The sequence below is a fragment of the Petromyzon marinus genome, unplaced genomic scaffold, assembly GCF_048934315.1.
Source record: "Petromyzon marinus isolate PM22_M1 ecotype Great Lakes invasive population unplaced genomic scaffold, UKy_Petmar_22M1.pri1.0 PM_G_Scaffold_49, whole genome shotgun sequence".
In the NCBI taxonomy this organism is placed as follows: Eukaryota; Metazoa; Chordata; class Hyperoartia; order Petromyzontiformes; family Petromyzontidae; genus Petromyzon; species Petromyzon marinus.
In genome coordinates this window covers 873,706-890,338 of record NW_027423001.1, presented here as the reverse complement: position 1 = coordinate 890,338, position 16,633 = coordinate 873,706, and the positions used below count along the sequence as shown (strand labels likewise).

Here is a 16,633-nt window from a genome sequence, read left to right as displayed (position 1 = left end):
TCTGTGTTTAAACAAATAAGAGACACAGATCTTCAAAATGTCACGGTTAGATCCGTGTTTAAACAAATAAGAGACACTGACCTTCAAAATGTCACGGTTAGATCCGTGTTTAAACAAATAAGAGACACTGACCTTCAAAATGTCACGGTTAGATCCGTGTTTAAACAAATAAGAGACACTGACCTTCAAAATGTCACGGTTAGATTCGTGTTTAAACAAATAAGAGACACAGATCTTCAAAATGTCACGGTTAGATCCGTGTTTAAACAAATAAGAGACATTGACCTTCAAAATGTCACGGTTAGATCCGTGTTTAAACAAATAAGAGACACAGATCTTCAAAATGTCACGGTTAGATCCGTGTTTAAACAAATAAGAGACATTGACCTTCAAAATGTCACGGTTAGATCCGTGTTTAAACAAATAAGAGACACAGATCTTCAAAATGTCACGGTTAGATCCGTGTTTAAACAAATAAGAGACACTGACCTTCAAAATGTCACGGTTAGATCCGTGTTTAAACAAATAAGAGACACTGATCTTCAAAATGTTACAGCTCGATCCGTGTTCGCGACCTGAGCTCAAAACACAAAAGACACAAGGTGATGATGATGGTGGTGATGATGGTGGTGGTGATTATGGTGGTGGTGACGATGGTTGTGATGTTGACGACGGCGGTGTTGGCGCTGACGATAGCGATGGCGGCGGCGGCGGTGGCAAGGAGCCCGCTTGCAGGCCTGCCTCACGGCTCCGTGTGTCTTGGAGGCAGCGGCAGGCCGTCAACACCGCTGCTGCCTCGTCAGTGACGACCGCACATCTCGGCCAGCGACCTGCGGCCGTGCCTGGTGGCCGCGCCCGTGGCCCTGTGCAGCGCCAGCGTGTGGCCACCGCCCTCCTCCTCCTCGCTCACGACGAAGCCGGCCGCGATCGCTGCCTCTCCTCCTCCCGATCCCTCCTCTTCCGACTCTCCCGAGCAAACGTGACGAAGGGCCGAAATGATGACGACGAGGAGGGGGACGATCATGAAGATGATGGTGAGGATGATGATGATCCACGGTAGACCACGTCCCGACTCCTCCGCTTCCTCCGCTCCTCCTGCGAGTGGAGAGAGACGGCGTGGGCAGAGAGCGCGGAGAGAGAGCAGAGAGAGTGGAGAGAGAGTGTGAGTGGAGAGAGATAGAGAGGAGAGAACGTGGAGAGTGGAGAGAGAGAGAGGACAGAGTGCAGACAGATAGAGAGGAGAGAGATAGAGAGGAGAAAGAGTGGAGAGAGGAGAGAGAGAGGAAAGAGTGGAGACAGATAGAGAGGAGAGCGAGTGGAGAGAGAGAGTGGTGAGTGGAGAGAGAGAGTGGTGAGTGGAGACAGATAGAGAGGAGAGAGAGTGGAGAGAGAGGTGAGTGGAGAGAGATAGGAGAGAGTGGAGAGAGAGTGGTGAGTGGAGAGAGATAGAGAGTAGAGAGGGTGGAGAGATAGAGGAGAGAGTGGAGACAGATAGAGAGGAGAGAGAGTGGAGAGAGAGGAGAGAGAGTGGTGAGTGGAGAAAGAGTGGTGAGTGGAGAGAGAGTGGAGATAGAGTGGTGAGTGGAGAGAGATACAGAGGAGAGAGAGTGGAGAGAGTGGAGAGAGAGTGGTGAGTGGAGAGAGAGTAGAGAGAGAGTGGAGAGAGATTGGAGAGAGTGGTGAGTGGAGAGAGAGTGGAGAGAGTGGAGAGAGTGGAGAGTAGAGAGAGAGTGGAGAGAGTGGAGAGAGTGGAGAGAGTAGAGAGAGTGGAGAGTGTGGAGAGAGTGGAGAGAGAGAGAGAGGCGTCTCTGCTAGTGGTATGTGAGAGAGAGAGAGAGACTCAGCGTCATCGCTGAGTCTCTCTCTCTCCTGCCGCCCCGGTTACCTTCCACTGTGACCTTGACGGATCGCGACCTCACCAGGCCCGGCACGGAGTGCGGCGAGGTGACGCACCGGGAGCGGCCGTCGCCGCCGCTCCCCCCGGACGGCCTCGCGTGCCGCGGGGCCGGCGTGGCACCGCCGGACACCGCCTCCCCGGCCTGAGGCACGCAGAGCGCCGGGAATGCGACGGCCGTGAGGCTCCACGGAGCGTCGGGCGCTCTCTCCGCTACACCACCCCCCCCCCCCCCCCCCGGAACGCTCACCGACACGCGAACGCTCACCGACACGCAACGACACGCCCACACGCGTCACCGCCGAGCGGCGGTGACGTCACCGCGGCGCTCGCGCCAGGCCGTGTGCACGTCGAGGCCACCACGTGAAGTGTCGAACGCCCGCGGGCAGGAGGTCACGAGGCAGACCCAGCAGGTGCCACGGTGCCATGGGTCGACTGAGATGCCTGGCACGGTGCACCACCTGTACCCCCTACTGTGCCACTCACCTCATTCTCATCTTCGTAAATGTCACCCACCACCATCACCACCGTCACCACCGTCACCACCACCGTCACCACCACCACCACCACCGTCACCAACGTCACCACCACCGTCACCACCGCCGTCTTTGTCTCCCCCGTGCTAGCGATGTTTACTACAAGTACTCATTAGAGGTTGAGTAGACCTAGGGGAGGCCCAGGACCGGTTCAGAAAATCGCTATCACTGCTGTTGGCTGTGAGCGGGAATCGAACTCAGGTGGTGGTGGTGGCACGGTGGTGGTGGCATGGTGGTGGTGGCACGGTGGTGGTGGTGGTGGCACGCTGGTGGTGGTGACGGTGGTGGTGGCATGCTGGTGGTGGTGGCACGGTGGTGGTGGTGGCACGGTGGTGGTGGCACGGTGGTGGTGGCGGTGGCACGGTGGTGGTGGCACGGTGGTGGCACGGTGGTTGTGGTGGTGGTGGCACGGTGGTGGTGGCACGGTGGTGGTGGCACGGTGGTGGTGGTGGTGACGGTGGTGACGGTGGTGGTGGTGGCACGCTGGTGGTGGTGGCACGCTGGTGGTGGTGGTGACGGTGGTGACGGTGGTGGTGGTGGCACGCTGGTGGTGGTGGTGGTGACGGTGGTGGTGGTGGTGGCACGGTGGTGGTGGCACGCTGGTGGTGGTGGTGGCACGCTGGTGGTGGTGGTGGTGGCACGCTGGTGGTGGTGGTGGTTGTGGTGGTGGTGACACGGTGGTGGTGGCACGGTGGTGGTGGCATGGTGGTGGTGGTGGCACGGTGATGGTGGCACGGTGGTGGTGGCATGGTGGTGGTGGTGGCACGGTGATGGTGGTGGCACGGTGGTGGTGGTGGCACGGTGGTGGTGGTGGTGGCACGCTGGTGGTGGTGGTGATGGTGGTGACGGTGGTGGTGGTGGTGGCACGCTGGTGGTGGCACGGTGGTGGTGGCACGGTGGTGGTGGCACGCTGGTGGTGGCACGGTGGTGGCGGTGGCACGCTGGTGGTGGTGGTGGCACGGTGGTGGTGGTGGTGGTGCTGGCACGCTGGTGGTGGTGGTGGCACGGTGGTGGTGGCATGGTGGTGGTGGTGGTGGTGGCACGGTGGTGGTGGTGGTGGTGGCACGGTGGTGTTGGTGGCACGGTGGTGGTGGTGTTGGTGGTGGTGGCACGGTGGTGGTGGTGGCACGGTGGTGGTGGTGGTACGCTGGTGGTGGTGGTGGTGATCGTGACACAGTGACTGGGTACCTCTGCGCACTTGTAGTCGGGTATCCCGGACGACGAGGGCGTGACCTGGGTCGCCCCGGCCGTGACCTGGGTTGCCCCGGCCGTGACCTGGGTCGCCCCGGCCGTGACCTGGGTCGCCCTGGCCGTGACCTGGGTCGCCCCGGCCGTGACCTGGGTCGCCTCGGCGGGGCCAAGCCTCACGTCTTCCGGGTCTGGCGAGGAGGACAGACGACAACCCCCCGCTGAAATCTCGATTTGAAGCTTTCGTGACTGCAAGGATTCATCTCCTTTGGTTCTTTCGGTAAAGTCACCACCACGTAGAATGAGAATAAAATAATAAATCGATAAAATAAAATAACGCGATAAAATTCGCACGACGTTTCGGGCACGACACAAGCGGCCTTCATCAGGTGAAGGGACGAGACTGTCTGGACTGATGCTCCTGTTGTTTGTGGAGTGACTCATGCAGCTGGAGCTCCAGCGCTGTCCTCCAGACAGTCTCGTGCCTTCACCTGACGAAGGCCGCTTGCGTCATGGCCGAAACGTCGTGAGAATTTTCATCGCGTCATTTTATTTCATCGATTTATTATTTTCATTCTCATTCCACGCGGCGGCGGCGACTTTTACCGAAAGGACCGAAGAAGACGACCGCCCACTTACTCGCGGCCAAGCGGCGCCGTCTGCTCGCGACGTCCCCCCCGAGGAGCCGCCGGCGGAGGAATCCGCGGAGTCGCGGGGCTCTCGGCGTGTCCCAGACGTCCAAATCGGGGTCGCCTCCACCTCGTCTCGCGGTGACGACGACGACGACGACGATACAACGAGGTGGAACGGGTGGCACGAGGTGGGACGGGGTGGAACGATGATACAACGAGGTGGAACGAGGTGGAACGACGATACGAGGTGGAACGGGGTGGAACGGGGTGGAACGAGGTGGAACGAGCCGTCGCGCCCACCCCCACCGGGATTCCCCCAACGCGCGACGCGCGAGAGGCGACGGTTCAGCGCGAGGAAAGTCGTCCCCAGGCGACGTGGGTTCGACGCCTGGGCCAGGGCATCTCTCCTGCCTCGTAGCAGCAACAACAACAAAACAACAACAAAACAACAACAACAAAATAACAACAACACAACAACAAAACAACAAAACAATAACAACACAACAACAACAAAACAACAACAACTCAAATAGTACAACACGCCATTCCGTCCCGGGATGCCACCTATTGTAGATGCCACTGGTTCTTCACGTTCTGCAGATGTAGAAGCAATTGGTTCTTCACGTTCTGCAGATGTAGAAGCCACTGGTTCTTCACGTTCTGTAGAAGTAGAAGCCACTGGTTCTTCATGTTCTGTAGATGTAGATGCCACTGGTTCTTCACGTTCACTAGATGTAGATGCCACTGGTTCTTCACGTTCTACAGATGTAGATGCCACTGGTTCTTCATGTTCTACAGATGTAGATGCCACTGGTTCTTCACGTTCTACAGATGTAGATGCCACTAGTTCTTCGTGTTCTGCAGATGTAGATGCTACTGGTTCTTCATGTTCTACAGATGTAGATGCCACTAGTTCTTCGTGTTCTGCAGATGTAGATGCCACTGGTTCTTCACGTTCTCCAGATGTAGATGCCACTGGTTCTTCACGTTCTGTAGATGTAGAAACCACTGGTTCTGCACGTTCTGTAGATGTAGATGCCATTGGTTATTCACGTTCTGTAGATGTAGATGCCACTGGTTCTTCACGTTCTGTAGATGTAGATGCCACTGGTTCTTCACGTTCTGTAGATGTAGAAGTCACTGGTTCTACACGTTCTGTAGATGTAGAAGCCACTGGTTCTTCACGTTCTGCAGATGTAGATGCCACTGGTTCTTCACGTTCTGTAGATGCCACTGGTCTTCACGTTCTGTAGATGTAGATGCCACTGGTTCTTCACGTTCTGTAGATGTAGATGCCACTGGTTCTTCACGTTCTGTAGATGTAGATGCCACTGGTTCTTCACGTTCTGTAGATGTAGATACCACTGGTTCTTCACGTTCTGCAGCTATAGATGCCACTGGTACTTCACGTTCTGTAGATGTAGATGTCACTGGTTATTCACGTTCTGCAGATGTAGATGCCACTGGTTCTTCACGTTCTGTAGATGTAGATGCCACTGGTTCTTCACGTTCTGCAGCTATAGATGCCACTGGTTCTTCACGTTCTGTAGATGTAGATGTCACTGGTTCTTCACGTTCTGCAGATGTAGATGCCACTGGTTCTTCATGTTCTGTAGATGTAGATGCCACTGGTTCTTCACGTTCTGTAGATGTAGATGTCACTGGTTCTTCACGTTCTGCAGATGTAGATGCCACTGGTTCTTCACGTTCTGTAGATGTAGATACCACTGGTTTTTCACGTTCTGTAGATGTAGATGCCACTGGTTCTTCACGTTCTACAGATGTAGATGCCACTGGTTCTTCACGTTCTGCAGATGTAGAAGCCACTGGTTCTTCACGTTCTGTAGATGTAGATGCCACTGGTTCTTCACGTTCTGTAGATGTAGATGCCACTGGTTCTTCACGTTCTGCAGCTATAGATGCCACTGGTTCTTCACGTTCTGTAGATGTAGATGTCACTGGTTCTTCACCTTCTGCAGATGTAGATGCCACTGGTTCTTCACGTTCAGTAGATGTAAATGACACTGGTTCTTCACGTTCTGCAGATGTAGATGCCACTGGTTCTTCACGTTCTGTAGATGTAGATGCCACTGGTTCTTCACGTTCTGCAGATGTAGATGCCACTGGTTCTTCACCTTCTTCAGATGTAGATGCCACTGGTTCTTCACGTTCTGCAGATGTAGATGCCACTGGTTCTTCGTGTTCTGCAGATGTAGATGCCACTGGTTCTTCACCTTCTGCAGATGTAGATGCCACTGGTTCTTCATGTTCTACAGGTGTAGATGCCACTGGTTCTTCACGTTCTACAGATGTAGATGCCACTGGTTCTTCACGTTCTGCAGATGTAGATGCCACTGGTTCTTCACGCTCTGCAGGTGTAGATGCCACTGGTTCTTCACGTTCTCCAGATGTAGATGCAAGTGGTTCTTCATGTTCTGTAGATGCCACTGGATCTTCATTATCTGTAGATGTAGATGTCACTGGTTCTTCACGTTCTGCAGATGTAGAAGCCAGTGGTTCTTCACGTTCTGCAGATATAGATGTCACTGGTTTTTCACGTTCTGCATGTGTAGATGCCACTGGTTGTTCACGTTCTGCAGATGTAGATGCCACTGGTTCTTCACATTCTGTAGATGTAGATGCCACTGGTTCTTCACGTTCGGCAGATGTAGATGTCACTGGTTCTACACGTTCTGCAGATGTAGATGCCACTGGTTCTTCACGTTCTCCAAATGTAGATGCCACTGTATAAGAATAGGTTTTACCCTTTTAACTGGCACAAAAACTGACACCTTTATTCAAGGCATCATGTTTGCAATAACCACAACACAAGCAGTCAAAATGCAAACAAAAAGACAACTCTGATAATAATATGCACTGTCCTTGAATTTGATTGGTCCACACCCGAGACAGCTTTTCTTAGAGCCTAGTCTCCATTGGTGTTGGACCAGAAGACGCCAAAAGGCGTACAACTCAAAAACAGCGCACTCTCAGAGCATTGAGGGCTCGGGGTGAGCATTAACATTATGAGACCTCCTTTGCCAGAAACAAGATATAAGAATAGGTTTTACCCTTTTAACTGGCACAAAAACTGACACCTTTACTCAAGGCATCATGTTTGCAATAACCACAACACAAGCAGTCAAAATGCAAACAAAAAAGACAACTCTGATAATAATATGCACTGTCCTTGAATTTGATTGGTCCACACCAGAGACAGCTTTTCTTAGAGCCTAGTCTCCATTGGTGTTGGACCAGAAGACGCCAAAAGGCGTACAACTCAAAAACAGCGCACTCTCAGAGCATTGAGGGCTCGGGGTGAGCATTAACATTATGAGACCTCCTTTGCCAGAAACAAGATATAAGAATAGGAATAGGTTTTACCCTTTTAAATAGATGCCACTGGTTCTTCACGTTCTTCAGATGTAGATGCCACTGGTTCTTCACGTTCTGCAGATGTAGATGCCACTGGTTCTTCGTGTTCTGCAGATGTAGATGCCACTGGTTCTTCGCGTTCTTCAGATGTAGATGCCTCTGGTTCTTCACGTTCTGTAGATGTAGATGCCACTGGTTCTTCACGTTCTGTAGATGTAGATGCCACTGGTTCTTCACGTTCTGCAGCTATAGATGCCACTGGTTCTTCACGTTCTGTAGATGTAGATGTCACTGGTTATTCACGTTCTGCAGATTTAGATGTCACTGGTTCTTCACGTTCAGTAGATGTAGATGTCACTGGTTCTTCACATTCTGCAGATGTAGATGCCACTGGTTCTTCACGTTCTGTAGATGTAGATGCCACTGGTTCTTCACGTTCTGTAGATGTAGATGCCACTGGTTCTTCACGTTCTGCAGCTATAGATGCCACTGGTTCTTCACGTTCTGTAGATGTAGATGTCACTGGTTCTTCACGTTCTGCAGATGTAGATGCCACTGGTTCTTCACGTTCTGTAGATGTAGATGCCACTGGTTCTTCACATTCTGTAGATGTAGATGTCACTGGTTCTTCACGTTCTGCAGATGTAGATGCCACTGGTTCTTCACGTTCTGTAGATGTAGATACCACTGGTTCTTCACGTTCTGTAGATGTAGATGCCACTGGTTCTTCACGTTCTACAGATGTAGATGCCACTGGTTCTTCACGTTCTGCAGATGTAGATGCCACTGGTTCTTCACGTTCTGTAGATGTAGATGCCACTGGTTCTTCACGTTCTGCAGCTATAGATGCCACTGGTTCTTCACGTTCTGTAGATGTAGATGTCACTGGTTCTTCACGTTCTGCAGATGTAGATGCCACTGGTTCTTCACGTTCAGTAGATGTAGATGTCACTGGTTCTTCACGTTCTGCAGATGTAGATGCCACTGGTTCTTCACGTTCTGTAGATGTAGATGCCACTGGTTCTTCACGTTCTGCAGATGTAGATGCCACTGGTTCTTCACCTTCTTCAGATGTAGATGCCACTGGTTCTTCACCTTCTGCAGATGTAGATGCCACTGGTTCTTCATGTTCTACAGGTGTAGATGCCACTGGTTCTTCACGTTCTACAGATGTAGATGCCACTGGTTCTTCACGTTCTGCAGATGTAGATGCCACTGGTTCTTCACGCTCTGCAGGTGTAGATGCCACTGGTTCTTCACGTTCTCCAGATGTAGATGCCAGTGGTTCTTCACGTTCTGTAGATGTAGATGTCACTGGTTATTCACGTTCTGCAGATGTAGATGTCACTGGTTCTTCACGTTCAGTAGATGTAGATGTCACTGGTTCTTCACATTCTGCAGATGTAGATGCCACTGGTTCTTCACGTTCTGTAGATGTAGATGCCACTGGTTCTTCACGTTCTGCAGATGTAGATGCCACTGGTTCTTCACCTTCTTCAGATGTAGATGCCACTGGTTCTTCACCTTCTGCAGATGTAGATGCCACTGGTTCTTCATGTTCTACAGGTGTAGATGCCACTGGTTCTTCACGTTCTACAGATGTAGATGCCACTGGTTCTTCACGTTCTGCAGATGTAGATGCCACTGGTTCTTCACGCTCTGCAGGTGTAGATGCCACTGGTTCTTCACGTTCTCCAGATGTAGATGCCAGTGGTTCTTCATGTTCTGTAGATGCCACTGGATCTTCACTATCTGTAGATGTAGATGTCACTGGTTCTTCACGTTCTGCAGATGTAGAAGCCACTGGTTGTTCACGTTCTGCAGATGTAGATGCCACTCGTTCTTCACATTCTGTAGATGTAGATGCCACTGGTTCTTCACGTTCGGCAGATGTAGATGTCACTGGTTCTACATGTTCTGCAGATGTAGATGCCACTGGTTCTTCACGTTCTGCAAATGTAGATGCCACTGGTTCTTCACGTTCTTCAGATGTAGATGCCACTGGTTCTTCACGTTCTGCAGATGTAGATGCCACTGGTTCTTCGTGTTCTGCAGATGTAGATGCCACTGGTTCTTCACGTTCTTCAGATGTAGATTCCTCTGGTTCTTCACGTTCTGTAGATGTAGATGCCACTGGTTCTTCACGTTCTGTAGATGTAGATGCCACTGGTCTTCACATTCTACAGATGTAGATGCCACTGATTCTTCACATTTTGCAGATGTAGATGCCTCTGGTTCTTCACGTTCTGTAGATGTAGATGCCACTGGTTGTTCATGTTCTACAGATGTAAAAGCCACCACCGCCATCTATTGCGTGGCGGTTGAACTTACAACTCTCGTTCCGAACAGGCAACTGGACTTACAAACAGGTTTGAGCGTCTCTCTGAACGTTCAAAAGTCAAATGTTCATAGGTAGTGGTAGTCTCTGTGTTTAATTTGACCTTAACCCAATAAGATGGTCCGTCAGGCATGTATTTTCTGTTGTGCACATCACACACATGTCTGTTGTGCACGTCACACGCATCCGTTGTGCACCGGCGTCTGCCTGGTGTCCCGTGTACTCACAATGCAGCCCCACGTGGATCGTCTCCGAGGCAAAGGCCTCGCTCCTGCCGCCCGGCATCGTGTAGTTCACCACGCAGCGGTACCTGGCTCCCACATCCCGCTCCTCCGGTTTGTAGCTCAGGACGGATGTCACGGCGAAGGTGCCGTTGGCCTCCGTCGCTACCGTCCGCGTCACTTTCACGTCTAGCCACGTGCACGCACGCAAAGACAAAGATCCCCCGTGTGGACTTCAACAGACCGTTGGGACAAGTGCTGTTAGCGAGTGGCAGCCCGGCACGACACGCGAGGAGGTGGGCGGCCAGCACCACGCCCTGCCAGCTTTGTCCCCGCGGCGCTAGCGATGTTTACTCACTGCACCACGTAATAGTATACACTACGCAATACACGGCACTATAGCAGACGTATTCACCAACAGATACATTAACCGACAGATACATTCACCAGCAGATATATTCACCAGCAGATACACTAACCAACAGATATATTCACCAACAGATACATTAACCAACAGATACATTCACCAGCAGATATATTCACCGGCAGATACATTAACCAACAGATATATTCACCAGCAGATATACTTACCAGGTGATGGCAACAGGGGCAGGGAAGCCTTGTACCAGGTGATGTGGGGCTCTGGGTAAGCGTTGTGCACGAAACATTTACCAATCTGCACGAGAGGGAAACAGACCAACACACACAACAAAGAACCCCTGTATAGCCTTAACAGACTGTAGGGGCAAGTGCTGTTAGCGAGCACCTATAAAGGCCGGAACGGTACACGAGGGGGTGGGTGGCCAGCACCACGCCCGACCGCCTTTGTCTCCCTAGTGGCAATGTTTACACACCGCACCAGGTACTCATTTGAGGCTGAGTCGACCTAGGGGAGGTCCGGGACCGGTTCAGATAATCGTCACTGGTGTTGGCCGTGAGCGGGAATCGAACCCGGATCGCCAGGTTCATAGCGCAGTGCGCTAACCGCTACACTACCGCTCCTCACTCACACAGAGACACTCACACAGAGAGACACACAGAGACACTCACACACAGAAACACACACAGACCAACACACACAACAAAGACAAAGAACCCATGTATAGCCTTAACAGACTGTAGGGGCAAGTGCTGTTAGCGAGCACCTATGAAGGCCAGAACAGCACACGAGGGGGTGGGTGGCCAGCACCACGCCCGGTCGCCTTTGTCTCCCCGGTGCTGGCGATGTTTTTACGCACCGCACCAGGTATTTGAGGCCGAGTCGACCTAGGGGAGGCACAGGAACCGGTTCAGATCATCGTCACCGGTATTGGCCGTGAGCGGGAATCGAACCCGGGTTGCCAGGGTAGTAGCGTTATCCACGTCGGGATCGAACCCACGACCTCCTGCGTACCAGGCGAGGTAGTCAACATCCCCCTAACCAAAACTAAACCACGTTTGAATCTACGCACGAATCGGTGGCGTCTACAGCACAGCCATTGGCGTGCGGCCGTTTTCGCGAAGGGGACGCCGTGAAGGTTAAAAAAAAGAACAACCCTTAAATGACCATCAGCGGACGGCGCAACAGGAATTTGAAATAAAAAAATGTCAACGTATTCTAGATTTAAAGCTTTCGTGACTGCAAGGATCTCCATACTCTTTGGTTCTATTCGGTAAAGTCACCACGTAGGTAAAAAAGTAAAACAAAAAATCACGACGTTTCGGCCACAACACAAGCGGCCTTCATCAGGTGAAGGGATCAGGCTGTCTCGAGGACAGCGCTGGAGTGAAACACAGCCACGCTCAGACCGCGAGACAACCTGATCCCTTCACCTGATGAAGGCCGCTAGTGTTGTGGCTGAAACGTCGTGATTTTTGTCGTTTTACTTTTTTACCTACGTGGTGACTTCACCGAATAGAACCAAAGAGAATGTCAACGTAGGCCAAGGGCTCACCTCGTGGCGCTGTCCGTTGAGCAGCACGGGCCGCTTGCTCGCCGTCACGGCCACCGTGGGGGCCGCTGGAAGGGAAGCGAGGGGAGGGGCCGTCCCGTGCGTCAATTTGTCGCGGGGCCGTCATCGGCCACTTGCTCGTGAGTCCGACCTCACTCCGAAATGTTGTCGAGTAGTGCGTCATGTATAGTAGCAGCAGTGTGCACGCCGTGCAACGCGTGTGGAATCGACGGGAGCGAAGTTGGACTCACGGGCAAAATCGACTAACGAACGTGGGCCCTCTGGATCCCGGCTTGTTCGTATGTGGGCAACGTTCGTAAGAAGTAACGTCGGTAAGTAGTAGAGACCACGCAAAAATGTTCGCGAGTGAGTCACTGCAGTAACGTTCGTAAGTAGAGGCGTCACGCAGTAACGTTCGTAATGTCCACTAAGGAGTCTCCGTAGCAACGTCCGTAAGTAAGGGGAGCCCTCGTAATGTCCACTAAGGAGTCTCCGTAGCAACGTCCGTAAGTAAGGGGAGTCCTCGCAATGTCCACTAAGGAGTCTCCGTAGCAACGTCCGTAAGGGGAGCCCTCGTAATGTCCACTAAGGAGTCTCCGTAGCAATGTCCGTAAGTAAGGGGAGTCCTCGTAATGTCCACTAAGGAGTCTCCGTAGCAACGTCCGGAAGTAAGGGGAGTCCTCGCAATGTCCACTAAGGAGTCTCCGTAGCAACATCCGTAAGTAAGGGGAGCCCTCGTAATGTCCACTAAGGAGTCTCCGTAGCAACGTCCGTAAGTAAGGGGAGTCCTCGTAATGTCCACTAAGGAGTCTCCGTAGCAATGTCTGTAAGTAAGGGGAGTCCTCGTAATGTCCACTAAGGAGTCTCCGTAGCAACGTCCGTAAGTAAGGGGGGTCCTCGTAATGTCCACTAAGGAGTCTCCGTAGCAATGTCCGTAAGTAAGGGGAGTCCTCGTAATGTCCACTAAGGAGTCTCCGTAGCAACGTCCGTAAGTAAGGGGGGTCCTCGTAATGTCCACTAAGGAGTCTCCGTAGCAACGTCCGTAAGTAAGGGGGGTCCTCGTAATGTCCACTAAGGAGTCTCCGTAGCAACGTCCGTAAGTAAGGGGGGTCCACGTCGTAGGGGACGTCCCCCCCCCCCCCCACTGCGCGTCATTCTAAAGTGAGTAGCCCCGACCGTGAGCTCGCTTACAAAACAGCCGCACTCTTGTGGTCGCCTCTGCCACGCCGGCCCGCCCCGCAAACACCTGGCAGATGAAGTCTCGCTCATCCGCGACCACCGTCGCGTCCAGCGCCAGGGCGGAATCGTCGCGTTGGGCATCAATGCGGTCCGTGTAGCCGGTATCCGCGTCGGCCACGAAGCGTCGTGAGTCGCGGTACGATATCCTCACTCGCGAAGTTGTCGAAATCTGCGCCGGGGGGGGTTTTGGCGACGGCGGTCGGGCGTATGACAGCGTGGTGAGTCTATGGGTAGCAGTGGTGAGTCTATGGGTAGTGGTGAGTCTATGGGTGGCAGTGCTGAGTCTATGGGTAGTGTTGAGTCTATGGGTGGCAGTGTTGAGTCTATGGGTAGCAGTGTTGAGTCTATGGGTGGCAGTGCTGAGTCTATGGGTAGCAGTGTTGAGTCTATGGGTAGCAGTGTTGAGTCTATGGGTAGCAGTGTTGAGTCTATGGGTGGCAGTGTTGAGTCTATGGGCAGCAGTGTTGAGTCTACGGGCAGTGTTGAGTCTATGGGTAGCAGTGCTGAGTCTATGGGTGGCAGTGTTGAGTCTACGGGCAGTGTTGAGTCTATGGATAGCAGTGCTGAGTCTATGGTGCAGTGTTGAGTCTATGGTGCGGTGTTGAGTCTATGGGCAGTGTTGAGTCTATGGTGCAGTGTTGAGTCTATGGGCAGTGTTGAGTTTATGGTGCAGCGTTGAGTCTATGGTACAGTGTTGAGTCTATGGTGCGGTGTTGAGTCTATGGGTAGCAGTGTTGAGTCTATGGGTGGCAGTGTTGAGTCTATGGGTAGCAGTGCTGAGTCTATGGGTAGCAGTGTTGAGTCTATGGGTGGCAGTGTTGAGTCTATGGGTAGCAGTGTTGAGTCTATGGGTAGCAGTGTTGAGTCTATGGGTAGCAGTGTTGAGTCTATGGGTGGCAGTGCTGAGTCTTTTGCTCACCGTACGTATCCGCCCATGACAAGTGGAGGTGTGCGGGGGGGTGGGTGGGGGTGGCGGTACTCACGATGTACCACTGGGTGACCACGCCGCTAGCCACGGAGACGTTGTACGTGCAGGGGACCACCAGAGGGCGTCCCAGTTCCACCTCGACCAGCGGCCTCACGGAGATGGAGATCGCCGCATGGCCACCTGCCACGATCACCGCACGCAGACTCCTAGTGTAGTGTATAGTGTAGTGTATAGTGTAGTGTATAGTAGTGTATAATGTAGTGTATAGTGTAGTGTATAGTGTAGTGTACAGTGTAGTGTACAGTGTAGTGTACAGTGTAGTGTATAGTGTAGTGTACAGTGTAGTGTATAGTGTAGTGTGCAGTGTAGTGTACAGTGTAGTGTATAGTGTAGTGTATAGTGTAGTGTATAGTGTAGTGTGTAGTAGTGTATAGTGTAGTGTATAGTAGTGTAGTGTATAGTGTAGTGTATAGTAGTGTAGTGTATAGTAGTGTAGTGTATAGTAGTGTAGTGTATAGTGTAGTATACAGTAGCGATGCCCCCGCTGTGTGCTGCGGTGTGACGACGTACACGATGGCGATTATCACCTTGCAAGGAGAAGGAGGCGAGGAGGAGGAGGAGCACCACCAGACACCATGGCAACATTTGGTCGGCACCGTCCTCGCCGCAGATTGTGGAGCCGTCAAACCACCGTGGCCTTCCCGTCGCTAGTCCTAGTGTAAGTATTAAACACGACGCATTTCACGATACAGGTCGAGCGGTCCTCCACTCATGACGGAGATGCGTTACGACGACCCTCATCGCAGGTCTAAAATATCGTTAAGTCTAAGATGGCCCTAGCCTACCCGGGAGTCTTAAAGAATGGTGAAAATTTAGCAAGACAGAGTAATTTACAGTACCGTACTGTGTAAACTATATACTGTATTGCACAGTAAAATTCAAAGTAAAAAACAAGGTAAATTCTTAGCCTACCTATGTGAACTGCAATTTCATAGAAAGTGTTTTCAGGAAACAATCCTCTGCTATAAAAAAACTTTTAACATGCATTAAACGTATGTATCGTAGTAACCCTAAAATGAAATCGCTAAAGCTATGTTATCATACACGCATTGAACGTATCGTAACGTATCATATTGTACTGTACTCACCAAGATTCTGTCCGTCGTCTGCACACTTGAATGATGTTAGGTTGTTGATGGCCACATTAACTTAGTTGTTGGAAGAGGAGGATGGCGATGATCAAGTTACAGTCTCGTACCTCGTAGCACGCTGCTGCGTTTGCCTGCCGCGCAAAATTAAAAATATTTTGCTATTTTGTCATATTGCTAATTGCTATCGCCATCGTAACTGTGGTGCCACCACAGCGGAGCAACTCCGCCGGCTATACCCTCTCCTCGCACCCCACTCCCCATCCACGCACGCACGCCCCACTAAACACCCGCATGTACCCCCGTAGGGTCGCGAGGAGGGATCACCTGGTGCGATGGGTTTTCACCCGAGGACCCCACTAGCAGGGACGTTCCACGGTTTCCCCGGACCAGGAAATTGGCCGAGCCCCCCAGACCGGATTACATGGCGCCCCCCCCCCAAGAAGGGGGCATAGAGCTTTACAGGCCGGCCGCGATGAAGCATACACAGCACGGGGGGGTGGGACCTTCAGCCAGTACCCAGCGGCAGGGTAAACAGTGGGGTGGGAGGGAAAAGCCCCTAGGCAGATAAGAAGTTGACTTAAGTTGGAGGGAACGAGGGGATTATCGATGAGTCAACGGCGAGGAACGCAGGCACAGAGACAATGGGAAGGGGGGGGATGACGCGACCCCCCCCCACCCAACGGCCAGAGCGCTCAAAGCGGCCGCAAAGAGGATTCGATTGGATGTGCAGGATGACGTCATGTGACCCGGGGGTTAAGGGGCTTTGGAGACATAAGGGGGCCGGAGGGGCGGATTGAATCAGAGTTCTTCTGGAGCGGCGGGAGAGACCAGCCGTCCTCAGCGTCCGTTCGACGCCTGCAGGGTGGAGCTGGAAACGGTCGGCCAGAAAAAGTCCCCGAGGCGAGCATCTTCCCCAGCCCCCATCGGGCAGCTGAAGAGGTGAGTGGGTACGGGAAAGGGGGGCCAATTCAGTCAGCTCGAGCTTGGGGGATAGACACACTCTGCGACGGGTAAGTGATAGGAGGAAGGGTGCTGGCTGGAGGGGGCCATAAACGGGGGTTCACTATTCGCTCCGGGAAATAAATCTTAGCACAGACTGACGCTGTGACGCGTGGTGCCATGTGTGCGTCTGTGAAGAGCGGTGGGAGAGCGGTCGGCGCAACGACGGTGTGTGGGTGACTTTAATCGGCATAGGCAAGA

The 16,633-nt window shown here is 52.5% G+C and overlaps 1 protein-coding gene across 3 annotated transcripts; it reads right to left on the bottom strand.

The window, feature by feature from the left end:
• Positions 1–440: 440 nt before the first annotated feature.
• On the bottom strand, positions 441–15,562 carry LOC142917417 (basal cell adhesion molecule-like). 3 transcript variants are annotated; one of them, XM_076062079.1, is made up of 10 exons: positions 15,431–15,562; positions 14,870–14,995; positions 14,338–14,488; positions 13,307–13,523; positions 12,119–12,183; positions 10,776–10,860; positions 10,191–10,373; positions 3,619–3,809; positions 1,886–2,039; positions 441–1,095 (listed from the first exon to the last, which is right to left on the bottom strand). In XM_076062079.1, the coding sequence occupies exons 2-10, from the start codon at positions 14,917–14,919 to the stop codon at positions 800–802; spliced, it is 1,392 nt and encodes a 463-aa protein (XP_075918194.1). In that variant the 5' UTR covers positions 14,920–14,995; positions 15,431–15,562; the 3' UTR covers positions 441–799. The 3 variants fall into 3 exon arrangements, with proteins under 3 accessions (XP_075918194.1, XP_075918195.1, XP_075918196.1); XM_076062080.1 differs by having other exon boundaries at positions 443–1,095; positions 14,338–14,462; XM_076062081.1 differs by lacking the exons at positions 441–1,095; positions 1,886–2,039 and adding an exon at positions 4,258–4,661 and having other exon boundaries at positions 3,704–3,809.
• Positions 15,563–16,633: the final 1,071 nt, after the last annotated feature.

What these genes read in the sequence shown, in the direction of transcription:
- LOC142917417 (XM_076062079.1), bottom strand. Translation starts at nt 14,919, where the DNA reads ATGGTGTCTGGTGGTGCTCCTCCTCCTCCTCGCCTCCTTCTCCTTGCA. An exon ending in GCCCCTGTTGCCATCACCTG is followed by an intron (nt 10,374 to 10,775) that starts GTAAGTATATCT and finishes GCACGTGGCTAG; the next exon opens with ACGTGAAAGTGACGCGGACG. An exon ending in CCGACTACAAGTGCGCAGAG is followed by an intron (nt 2,040 to 3,618) that starts GTACCCAGTCAC and finishes TGCGTGCCTCAG; the next exon opens with GCCGGGGAGGCGGTGTCCGG.